Consider the following 13,477-nt stretch of genomic DNA (forward strand, 5'->3'; position numbering starts at 1 on the left):
TCATTATATAGGGTAAGTTCTTTGGTTTATCTCTCCTCATCCCCCAACCCGACATGGTATGTCAGTCTGTTCCATATGGCCATGCTTCAGGTCGTATTTTGTTGGTCAATTCATTTTGTTCATTGGATTCCACAAATAAGTGCGATCATGTTATATTTGTCTTTTTCAGATTGGCTTAATTCACTTAGCATAATAAATAATCATAATTATAAAATACTTTTAAAAATTATGAACTGAAGAAGGTGAGGATCAACTGACTGTAACCAGCATGTTCCTAGGATCACATAGTAAATATTATATAAATATAGATTGGTGATTATAATAATATTTGGAATTAAGTTTGTCTGAGTATTTTAATGTCATTTTGAATATATGATGACAACTCAAAGTCATTTCTAGAGTTTTATAACAATGCCAATTTTATTTCACTTCTTACTACCTATTAAAATTTTATTCTAAAGTGGAAATGTTATTATAGAGAAATATTTTTTTTTCTATACTCTGATTGGGATGTGATTTCACCCAAATAAAAGTATCTTGGATGTAACTGAAACCACTGGAATGTTCTGTGATTAGCTAGGGTGTTTTCCTAATACCACCCTCAAGATGGTAATGGACATAGTACTGGCTGTCATTCAGGATTTCATTTGAGATTTGGTTATTCGGTCTAGCAAGGACACATTATGAATATGGTTTCCTGGAGAAATTATAATAAAATTAACAGGTTGGGTGACATTAAATAACTCATCGTAAAGTCTAAGAGTATCAGATACTACCATGACCCTAAATTTGTTCCTTGCATATTTACCTTGTCAAACTACCATCTTGCTCAGGTTAACCCTTTTTAATTTTATTTTATGTTAAATAGAATGACTCATAAGGTTCACTTCGAAATATAGAGACTGTAACATTTCTCTTCTTTTTTCACTGTGTATAGCAATTGCTTTAATGTGTTGTGTTTTTTCTCCCATTGCAAAATTAAACAAAGTTTGACAGTGAAATATTCCAATTGCTAGACCACAATATATGTATGAACCTTTCCTGATAGAACAGAATGTTGGAAGTAAATATTTCTCTAAACTCTGCCCCAATATGTTTTGTCTACTTGAGGACCAAAGAAATAATAATGACAATAATGCATAGCAGAGAACATAGAAGTGAACTGGAACATTTATCTATGAAAAGAGATGTGTTCTATGTTGCAAAAATCTTTTTTACAAAATCATAAATACTTGTTTCCAAGCCCGCACTATATTACTTATTTATATTTAATTGTTAGAGACTGATAAACTTTCTTGTGATATCTTAAAAATTACACAAATGTCATTTAATAGTTATGATAGGTATAACTCAGTTGTGTATTTCTCTGAAAATTGCAACATTCTAACAAATCTAATAGATATTAAATATATGTGTTTGCAACCTCTCAAGATTTTGTTAGCAGTCATTTAAGATAAGAATAAATTAATCTTTATTAAACTGAATTTTTATTAATGTAGTAAAAAAATGTACCTAAGAAGAAAAATGTAAACTTAAATATCCAGAGATATGGGGAATATAAATTAGCTAGAATATAGTGTTACTGTAAAATTATGCATGTTTTGATTCATAAACTCCCATAATATAATTAATAAAACAATTATTAATTTCAAAATAGCATTATATAACTTGATACAATTGTACAAGATAAAAATTCACTGTAATAATAGATAATAAATTAAGTCCTTGAAACTATGGTAGAGAACATGTAAAAGTCTTTAAACTACTTAAAATCAGAGACTATGTTTTTTGTGTTCAACTCTGAACCATAAAAATTTAGCAATGTGCCAGAATCATGGTAAGTAGAATATATTTGTGTACTGTGAATAAATAAAAAATAATATATAATAATGCCGAAACCGGTTTGGCTCAGTGGATAGAGTGTCGGCCTGTGGACTGAAAGGTCCCAGGTTCGATTCCGGTCAAGGGCATGTACCTGGGTTGCGGGCACATCCCCAGTAGGAGATGTGCAGGAGGCGGCTGATCGATGTTTCTCTCCCATCGATGTTTCTAACTCTTTATCTCTCTCCCTTCCTCTCTGCAAAAAATCAATAAAATATATTTTTTTAAAAAATAAAATAATATATAATAATCCTCTGTAATAAAAACCTAATATGCTAAATGTCTGTTTGTCCAGTCAGCTGTTTAACCAACCAAAGCGTAATATGCTAATGATATGCTAAGGCTGCCCAACCACTCGCTATAATGTGCACTGACCACCAGGGGGCAGACAGTTGACCAGTCATGTGCCCTGTAACTTCATTTACAACACTGGTGGCAATATTAATTTTCAATATGTAGAATTTCTATTTTTTTCTACTAGAGAGTAATATGGGATAGAATCAGCAGTATAACTTGTTGCTGATCCTGGTTTATCTTCCTCGGACTTTGGCATCTCCTTTAACATGGTCTTCCTGAGAAAGACTTTAAACTCTTTACTTTCTCATATTTTGTTTTTTTTCATCAATACCAATTCCTTAATTTATTTAATAGATTTTGGTTGAAAACATATTTTAGGCTCTGGAAGATACAACAAAGGACACAAAACAGCAATTTATATACCCCCACTTCAGTGTCCATAATTGGTTTGCTGAATCTAGATGGATTCTATATTGATAACACAGTCCATTAGGATAATTGTATTTTTGAATATGTAGATTAAAGTATCAATGTGTAAATACTGAAGTGAGACTTAGTGAACTATAGGAATTAGTCATCACTCTATGTCAGGCATAAATAAAATAAGGTCTAAGAATCTGATTTAAAAACTATATATATAAAAGCCTAATATGCAAAGTATCCCTTGGGAGTTCCATAGACTGGGAGTTCGATTGCTCGCTATGACGTGCACTGAACACCAGGGGGCTGCGTGAAATGAAGGAAGGCCTTGGCCAGCAGCTGGCAGTTGGGGAAGGGAGGCCCCAGTCAGCAGCTGGCAGCCCCTTGGGGCCTTACCCGTGAACGAATTTCATGCACTGGGCCTCTAGTCATAATATAACTATGATAATTTTTTTATCTGAAGGCCAGGCATTAGTAGAAAGGGCTTACTGGAAATGTGGCTTATTTTCAGTGTAGCTAAACCAAAACAATAAAATTATGTTAACAATAAAATTATGAGTACAGTATTTAGCACTGTCCTAAATGCTTTACATATAGTATCTTTATTCTAGCATTCTTGTGAAGTAGGCATTATTCTTGCTGTTTTACTGATGGGGAATTTCAAAAGGAATTGTTAAATGTTCCTAACAAAAGTGCCATGTATCTGTGACTGAAGAACCTAAATCTTTCCATTGGAACATTGTTTAGTTATTATTATAAGATGTCTATGTCATGATTTACCAGTTATTGTTCCAATGGTAATCATAGTTTTAATTGAATGAGTGTATACCAGGAGCTTGACATACTGTACTTCATTTCTTCTTTAAAATAGTACTGAGTAGTGAGCAAGAGGCAATTTATTGTAACAAATTGATTTAGAAATATGAGGCTAAGAAATGTCTTAGGAAGACTTTGCTTACAATTAAAACAGTTAATCAACTGAAAAATTTGATCCAGATACTTCATTTTACAGGTAAAGTATGTGAGACACCTGGAGACTAAGTGAGATAATTTTGAGTTGTAAGACTAGATCCAAAGTTTTCTCATCCACAAAATTCTTCTAATTCCAGTGTATTTTGCAATCGTATATGATTCTTTATTATTTTATCAAAAATTAAAACCACTCCTTTTATAGACATCTACTTCCCTCTCTTAAGATAAATAATGTCTTTCAAGGTGTGCTTCAAACCGAACTCTTCCTATTAGCCAGCGTTCCAGAAGAAACGGACATTGTGGTAAGTTATATTGCTTAAGTTGACCTCTCTCACGTCAAGCCATATCCTCCAGTCTCTACCCCAATCCTATGTAAATTTGCTTTGACCTTCTGTGATTCAGGAAAGAGGGACAGATATCTGTACATTTCTTAAAAGTGTAGGGTAGGAATCCATAACAAATGTACCACTCGTGACATAAAAGTCTCAAAACTTTTCTTCTAAGATATAATTTTATAAAGAACATGATAAAACAATTCATGAAAAAGCTGCAGAATGATTGAATGTGTTCATTCCCCTATCATTCTGAAAGTATTTCCCTTAACATTCATGGAAGTTACCTATCTTCCCAGGTATACGTTAAAGTGTGAAAGGGAAGATTTTGGAGGTGGGGGCTCATGAAATTTGTTCATTGAGGTAACTTACATAAATAATATTCAATGTAAATCATATATATTATCATTGAGAAAACAAAATATGAGCCAAGAATACATTTCTCTACATTTTTAGATTTTACTAGCATTGAAAATTTCAAGGTTTATTTTGACTAGTGTCTGGCTTTCTAATTGACAAGCTAATTAGAAGGGTATGCTAGACTACTTGTCCATACCAAGTGTAGTGTGCAGCTGTCCTGGGGGAAAGACATGCGGGTGAACTTGTTAACACTTGAAATTAAGCAGCACTCACCCGAAAAACTGCCATTTCTTCCAGCAGAACTTCTTCTAAATCATGCCAAGTCTCCTTAGGAATTGAAACCACTTTAAGAACGGTTCCGACATCTTTGAGAGAAAATGGAGAAGAGCACAATTTAAACAGACCTCAACAGAGTTTAGTGTTAATGAATGGATCCAGTATTTGACCAGAAAGAACATTTTGACCTCAGTCATCCTTTTATTTTTTTGTTACAGAATTATTAAAATATTCATATGCCTTTCATGCAACTAGATAAACTACAAGCATAGCATAAAACTAAAAGAATTTACTTTTTAGAAATAAATGAAGCTTTGAAGATGATATCACCCTGAACTTACATTATTAAAAATATATATAATAATTGCTAGGTTGGACTATTATTTTTAATCTAAATTGTCAGGTGTCTCAGAAAAAAATATAACAAAAATAATACCAGCTTTGACATGACAGGTTTTTCCACTCTTGTTATGAAATCAGGGACTACTATGAAGACTTAATGTAGTTGCAAAAAGCCAGGAATGTTGTCAAGCAACTGATACTTGTAGAGTGGTTAGGCAGGGGTGGGAAAACTTTTTGACTCAAGGGCCACAATGGGTTCTTAAACTGGACCGGAGGGCCGGAACAAAAGCATGGATGGAGTGTTTGTGGTAACTAATATAAATTCAAAGTAAACATCATTACATAAAAGGGTACGGTCTTTTTTTTTTTAGTTTTATTCATTTCAAACGGGCCGGATCCGGCCGCGGGCCGTAGTTTGCCCACGGCTGGGTTAGAGCTTCAGAGCCTGGCTGCTCATGCTCTTGTCACCTGAAAGCCTTTAGTACTTAGAGGCCCCTAAAGACAGCTCGATGCCCATTAAGGGATGAGTGACAACTTTATCTCTCAAAATAAACACCTTGGATTACTTACTGCAGTGTTTTTTTTTCAATAATTGGTTTATCAATTTCAGTTAATCAATTTTATAGTACTAAAGAACTTAAAATTCAGAAGCATACATCATAAAAACTATTAAGTTGAATACATTTTACATAGATTTCAAACATTGTTTATTCTAATTTTAAAATTTTTAATGACAAGAGCTGTCACTTTTATTCTAAGTTGGGTTAAGCAGATATTAATTTTCCAGTATTTACAGGCACATTCCTATTTCTTGATAAAATGAAGAATAGGGCCTTATTAAATTAAAAAATTTGACTCTTCAACGTTTCAATTCTAATCAGCTGATAAATTATATTTTGTTTCAACTGGCTCATTTTAATCAAGTTTAAAGACTCATTATTTGAGAAGAAAATCTTGCCAGTAAAAATTAAGTTATGGCAGAAAAAAAAATTCAATGTATTTATATCACTGATAACCATTTTCAGGGGATCAATATGATGTGATATATGAGATCAAAAAAGGTTGCTAGTGTATCCCTTGTAAAGTTAAAAAAAATTCCTCTTTTAAGAAGATCCTTCTATGTTTACAGGACCTCAGACTCCTTAGAATACCAAAGATTAAAGGTAAGTTAGGTTAAACTACTTAGTGCCTCTGATGGGTCTCCAGTATCCAAACATCACTTTATCTGTGTTCCAGATCGAGTTTTACCGAGTAGTATTTCAAACAATTTCACACAAACTGAATCAGATTACTCAACTAGGATCAATACATTATGATGTGCTACTTAGTTAAAAGATAAAATTACTGTAATCAATTTACTTTGCTGACAGATGACCCAGGTCTGTGCTGACCGATAGCCATCCACATCATCAGACATTCAACATGCTCATGAAAATGATTTCTTTAAGGACAGCATGTGTCCAAGTAGAATTAAAAACTCGTGATTGGGTTTCTTTGGTCAAATAGCCGAAAGCAAGCTTTTGTTGCACTGACAATGAGTGAGGGACTTCTCAACATGCTTAGGCCAGAGGTGAAGAAAAAGGCAAGTGTGACATTAGTGAACAAAATTAATTACTCTGTAGAGAGATCTAAGTATAATTTGACATTAAATAATAAACTAAAATTTATAAAAAAGAAATCATATCATCTTATAATTTCTAAACATTTATAATCAGAAGTTGATATTTGCAATTCACTGACTTTTAGCAAACACTGAGTCTCATTGGGATTCTGCCATTTGATATAGAAACTTTCTCGTAAAAGTAGACTGTAATGTATTGCTCAGAACCTGACACTGTTACACCTGATAACACAGGTATTTCACGATTTTGTTATAAAACTTTAAGTCCTTAAAGCACTTACTCCAAGGTTGTCATTCCTGTGTAGTTAATGCAATTTTTAACCTCTTTCTCACCAAGGGAAAATAAATGTTATTATACCAAGTTTCAGTGAGGCACTCACCCAGTTTCCCATTGATTTATGTCAGTTAGCAATGGTAATGGAGACGAGGAATTTATTACCTTGGAACTTGACCCTAAGTAGCAAGTTTCAAATTTGTAACTGGCACTTTCAAAATAGTATTATTAAAGAGAGTAGGGGAAAAATAAAATAATATGTCAAAATAGCAATGGAATTCTTTCTGAAAATATACCTTTAAAAGTTTGTTTCTAATCAAAGAAGTATTAAAATGATGTTGTTGAATTTCTATAGAAAGGTATCTAAGAATGTATGTGATGATCCCGTAACTCTATTTTGTTGTTTTTCTGATATACTGCCCCCCCCCAGCCCCCATTGTATGGCAAAAACACTGAACAAATCTTGTTTCCCAAATTTATTTGCTGGGAGATTTACACTCTATGGTATTTTTAAGGTTTGGATAATTTCATATCAATTAATTCAGAAACCATTACTGAATGTCTTGGCAAGCTTAGGTATGGTTTGAGCAATACATCTTTGTTCTAAAAAGCCACTGTCCAGAAAAAGTTATGATTCGATTAAGGATATTGATTATTTACCTAATTATTAGTTTTACCTGATCATTCTTATCAACTTTTGATTGAAACAAAAATTGAATTTAATATGTCAAATTGCTTACAAAGATAACACATTATAACAATAGAATGTTCAGGTTTTGTAGTCATTTATTAACATTTTACTATACCTTGAAAATGACTATAAAACTTCCTTTGATTCTCAGTAGACTTACTCAGTTGAATTCAATGGTCTTGAAGGAAATTTAGAGCTGAAATCAGACATTTACCTGTTCCAATAAACATGACATCATACTGGCCATCTTCTGCATCCACTCGATCCACTACAATTTGTGTAAACTGATAATTTACATCTGTTTTGACCATTATTGGGCGGTTATTAATAGGAAACACTGGATTGTACATGGCTGGATGACTTCTTGCAAATGTTATAACATCGTCAGGAAGGTCTTTGGTAGAGTCAAATCCACCAAATGTTTTGCTGGGACACTGAGAAGATAAAGAGAAGGATATATTTTGATTAAAATATAGTTAATATGATTATAAATTACAGATATATATGGCTAAGCAACTGTCCAACTGGTAGCTATGAAGCATAATCATCAGGGGGCAGATGCTCAACGCAGAAGCTGCTGAGCTGCGGTGACTTGGCAGCTACAGTTCTTGGGTGACACCCCCCAGAACCAGAGAGGAGGGAGCCCGATTCCAGGGTGCATCACCTGAGAACTGCCCTCTCCCAATCCGGGACCCCTAAGGAGATGTTGGAGAGCCAGTTTCAGCCCGATACCCCCAGGCCAGGCCATGGGACCCCACCTGCTGGAGGGACCCTGCTCACTCTGCAGATGTCCTTGCAGCGGTTCTCAACCTGTGGGTCGCGACCCCTTTGATGGTCGAACGACCTTTTCACAGGGGTCGCCTAAGACCATCCTGCATATCAGATATTTACATTACAATTCATAACAGTAGCAACATTACAGTTATGAAGTAGCAACGAAAATAATTTTGGGTTGGGTCACAACATGAGGATCTGTATTTAAAGGGCCAGAAGGTTGAGAACCACTGCCTTAGAGCCTTGGCTCAGCTCTAGGTGTAGCCAGTTGGGGAGGGGAATGCGGGAGGTTGGCTACAGGGCTTATGCTGCCAGTCTCGCCCAGTCCCGCCCCACGAGCCACCTTCTAATTAATATCCTTCAATGAGCAGGAATCTGTGCACTAGGGCACTAGTAGAACAATATATGACATAAATGGCCTGTAATCATTGTTTAAGTAAAATAAATAATGTTACTTACCTGTTAGAGACATTAAAGTAATTTTTTAGATATATTTGATTTTTATCCTATGTATATGCCAAAATACAAATGCTCTTTTCAAACTAAAAGCCAATATAAACTATTCTTTATTGCTTTGTTTCTGGCATAACTCTGAAAAGGTACCACAAAATATATCAAAAGAACTATCACTAAAAAGTTATTTTAGGGATAAGAAGAGGTATTATTAAGTGGGTAACCTGCAGGGAACTGAAACTGACCAATCAGAATGGACAAAGTAGAATAGATGAGGGCCATAGAGAGTCAGAGAGGATACACTGTAGTACACTGGCAAAATATCATTGCTGGATGTAAATGCTCTATATAAAGCAATAAGCCAAAAAGGAGAAAATTCAGATTTCACAGTCTCTTTTACTTAATTATGTGGTACAAGCACTCAGAGTACAATATCTCCAGTCTCATGCTTTTTGTCTTCCACTTAAGTAATTTCTGTCACTTAACGTAACAGCTTTGGAGCTAAAGGAATATAGAGTTCTTACAGAGAGGAAGGAGAAATCAATGGTCTGTAATTACCTTGATATCTATCATTAATAATTCATGAGAAATAAAATAAATAAACCTGTTTTAAAAAAGAGTATGTATTTATGCATATATATGTATGTACACATTTTTTGTGTATATATATGTATATATACACACACACACACTCATACACATTAGTGTAACAGTTGAAGGATTTAAGGAATTACATTTTGTTTAAGTAAATTATAAAATTACTTATTTTATATTATAGAAATATAAAAAAGCTCTATAAATTCTTAGAAGAAATGATAAAGCATATTTTTATGACATTTATCATTAGTTTTTGCTTTTCTACTACCATTTAAATATAGCTTGCAAAAATTTAGAAATGTGTGATTTAAAGTTACAGTAAGGAATTGATTTTTATTTTATCCTATATGTGTGTCATTCTTTTGCCTTTCTGGACTTTTATTTTTGTATCTAGCATTACTTAGTTACAGGTTTTCCTTTAAAAATAAATGCCATCTACCATGGCTGGTGAGACTCAGTTGGTTAGAGCTTAGTCCTGAGGACTGAAGGGTTGCAGGTTCAAATCCAGGTCAAGACACATACCCAGGTTTTGGGTTTTATATCTGTTCAGGGTGCGTAGAAAACACAACTTCTCTCTCTCTCTCTCTCTCTCTCTCTCTCTCTCTCTCTCTCTCTCTCATCACTGAAAAACATATCCTTGGGTAAGAATTAAAAAAGATAAATAAAAATATATATCATCTACTGACACACCATTTGAAGGTCACAGAATATTTTTCACCAGTAATGTGATGAAATGACAAATTCTCAGCTGCCACTTTTTGGGATTAATGAACTCATCCACATAAATGTTATTCATGGAGTTAGGTGTTATCTCCTCCTGGCATCTGTCTCCTAATTTCTACATCAGGCAATACTTTCTGCCTTCTGCCTTTAGCACTTGGTGCATGTGCTGACTTAATTTCCCATGTTACAACAACCCTCCATGAATACTGGGTGAGAGCACAGGCTCTAGACCAAACTGCCTGGACTGCATCCTAGATCCTATCCTTGCCTCAGAGTCCTTATCTGTGAAATGGGAACAATAATTGGGCTATTGAGTACAATATATATAAATAAGTATAAAGCTCTTAAAACAGGATCTGGCACACAATAATTTCTAATTACTAATTTCAAATTATTTCTAATGATTCCAAATATATTTTACACACCTTCAGATGAAATACTTTGTAACTCCAAATAGTAGCATCATATCTAGCACATTCAAGTAATTCCAAGTTTGTTGAAGTGAACCTCACAAGAGTTTGTATTTAGAATACAGTGGCATTTATTAGCCATGGAGATATAAATAGCCATAGGGATATAAAAATGTCCACCAGCAAAGTAAAAACAGTTTACCATTAAGAAATAGAATATATATCTTATGCTTTTTTATAAAACCCATTGGGCTTCACGTAATTAATAGATATTCCACCCTGTTCATTTATTCTGAAAGTTTACTTATTTTTTTTTAATCTACAAGATCCATCATCTAGAAGTAATATTTGTAAAATGGAAAAATTTTAATTTGCTCATAAATAAGTGTAACAATGCAGAAAAACAAGACTATTAAAAGAATTTGTCTAATACAATCATAGAAAACATAACTTACTTAAATTTAACAGAATTTTTAAAAGCTGAAGTGAAATGAAAGTAATGGTTAGACTTCAAATACAAGTTTTTTCATCACACAAAATTACTTCCTTAATGGTTCTTAAGATTAAAAAATGTCACACTTAAGTGAATGGTTCTATCAAAATTTTCTATTACCTCTGATATCATATTGAGGAAGACTTCCTTCATTTGCTACCACACTGAAGTCTTTTCTTTTTCATCCCTACTTTAAATAAGATTCAAAGCTGGTTATACTTTGAGTTCTGTCCAATTTTTTTTTAAGCCTGCATGTGCGCAAGGTGAGATGGTAAAGGAGAGTTTGGCGATGGCAGACAGCATCTCATAAAGTAATAGGTCCTGCTCATTCTATGAGATTTCCCCCCCCCACACATATTTTCTTTACCTGCAATATTAGTTGAAAACTGTTTTTCTCCATTTAAGCCTCTGCTATGATCAGAGAGAATAAGTCCAGGTGTAGCCTAATTATTCCAACTCTCCATAAAGGCCATTTTCACTATATCCCATTCAGAAAACAAAATAAATAAGCCTGTCCATTCAGTTTCTATTACTCAAAAATGATGGGTATTCACAACTGGTAAGCACTGACATTAAGCACTGATGTTCATAAAGAAAATGGTTTTGAACATGGAGTTCCATTGTATCACAGAAACCCTTTCCTTGCTTTCATTTATAGTCTGGGAATCCTGGTTTTACATAACCTATATTTAATATCTGAGTAGAGCTGTTATTTTAAAATTTTAAGCAGACAGTTACTCTTTTTATATTTTAAGCATCTAGGCTACTTACAGTTCCTGGTCGTGGGTAGGGGACTCGTCCTTGATAAGGCACCCATTGATAGTTGGGACCATCCCTGTGAGCGTATGGACCAAGGAACACCCTTCTCACATCACTCATGCTATACATACACACAGCTGACCCCTTGAAGATGTTACTAAAAAAGAGAGACAAGACAAGAACAAATTTTCATCTCTATACAATGGCAAAAGAACTGTTGATACTGAGTTCTTAAATTTTGAACATCAGTGATCAAAAAACACAAATTCTTAGCAATATCAAATAGTGTTTGAGCTATTTAAATTCATCTATATATTTAAACAATACATAAGAAACAAATTATGATTCTCAAAAATAGAAGTCATGGAAGAAACCATCTCTACTATTTGTAGAATATATATTCATATAATGCATAATCTTTTATAGGAAAAACACATACACTGATCCTAATGAATAATGTTTAATTTTGACATCAACTAGAAATAACAATATAAACTGTGGTAATATGGTAAGCCTCATGTGTCATAAATGAAACCAGGAAACTTTTAAGCAAGAATGCTTAAGAATTCATTTTAAAGCTGAAATGAGCAGAAAATGAATAGTCAAGGTCATATGATGTGTTACATTATATTATTTTTAACTCCCAAACCATCATAAATATTAGATCAGCTAATTTTTGTGATGGTATTTAAAATCACTTCTTCCCAACACAGAAAATCATTTTAAGTCAGTAGATATCACATCCTAGTCAAGGTGGAGTATTATAGCAATTATCCCCATCATTTTGCTAGACAAAAATCAGGTAATTGAAGCAAACTGGAAGTTTGCCATGAGTTTCCACAATTTTCCATTTTATTTTACTTATATATATACATGTTGAGGGATGTATTTATACCATGATATAAAACAGTTGTGCACATTTAAAATATGGAATGCTTATCTTTTAACCAATCTTTCCCAGAGAAAATTACATATAAATCAGACCAAATGAAAAACATGTGTTTATAAGATTTTATTATACAGAAATCATTGCATATATATAATGTCTAGTGGAGTGCAAGCTTCATGAGGGATGAAAGCATGCTTGGATTCTTTTCTGTAGCTTCAGTTGCATATTGCAGGACCCCTGACAAAGAGTCGATCTCAGTAAATAGCTGCAGATTTAATAACAATCTATATATATATAAAAGCCTAAGTGACTGTCCCACCCTTCAACTATCCGCCCAGTAGCTATGATATGCAATGACCACCAGGGGGCAGGCACTCTGACCAGTAGAGGAGGGAGCCCAATTCCTTGTGGAATCAGCCATGGGTTAGGTTGCTGCTGGGGCACTGTCAGCCCCGAATCTGCTTCACGTGCACCCCGGACCCAGAGAGGAGGGAGGAGGAAAGAGGGAGGAGGGAGCCGGTGGGCATCCAGGTCCTTGGGGCTGGGCCTGCAGGAGGGGGTCTCACAATCCAGGACCCCTCAAGGGATGTCAGAGAGCTGGTTTCAGCCTGATCCCCGCAAGGCCAGAATGAGGGACCCACATGCGTGCACCAGACGGGTTTTGGCAGATCCCTGCAGGCCAGGCTGAGGGACCCAACCCGTGCAAGAATCTGTGCACTGGGCCTCTGGTATTTTCATAATAGAAGAGCACGTTAATACACATATGATACGTCATAGATTCTAATGTTTACATAACCATTTTTTATTGTTAAATACTTTACTCATCTCTTGATGAGATAAATCAACACTGAAAGACTTGATTATGATTTACAGCTGTTAAGACTAATTCACATGCAGACATCCATCTCACTGA

The 13,477-nt window shown here is 34.4% G+C and overlaps 1 protein-coding gene across 2 annotated transcripts in view; it reads right to left on the minus strand.

Moving 5' to 3' along the window:
- Positions 1-13,477, minus strand: part of SEMA3A (semaphorin 3A) — a 193,916-nt gene that overhangs the window by 31,604 nt on the left and 148,835 nt on the right. For both annotated transcript variants that reach the window (XM_059712176.1, XM_059712175.1), the window contains 3 exons: positions 11,688-11,832; positions 7,681-7,900; positions 4,536-4,627 (listed from right to left, as the gene is read on the minus strand). In XM_059712176.1, the coding sequence (XP_059568159.1) occupies positions 4,536-4,627; positions 7,681-7,900; positions 11,688-11,832 (457 nt within the window). The remainder of the gene's footprint in view (positions 1-4,535; positions 4,628-7,680; positions 7,901-11,687; positions 11,833-13,477) is intronic.

The sequence above is a fragment of the Myotis daubentonii genome, chromosome 10 (assembly GCF_963259705.1).
Source record: "Myotis daubentonii chromosome 10, mMyoDau2.1, whole genome shotgun sequence".
Lineage (NCBI taxonomy): Eukaryota > Metazoa > Chordata > Mammalia > Chiroptera > Vespertilionidae > Myotis > Myotis daubentonii.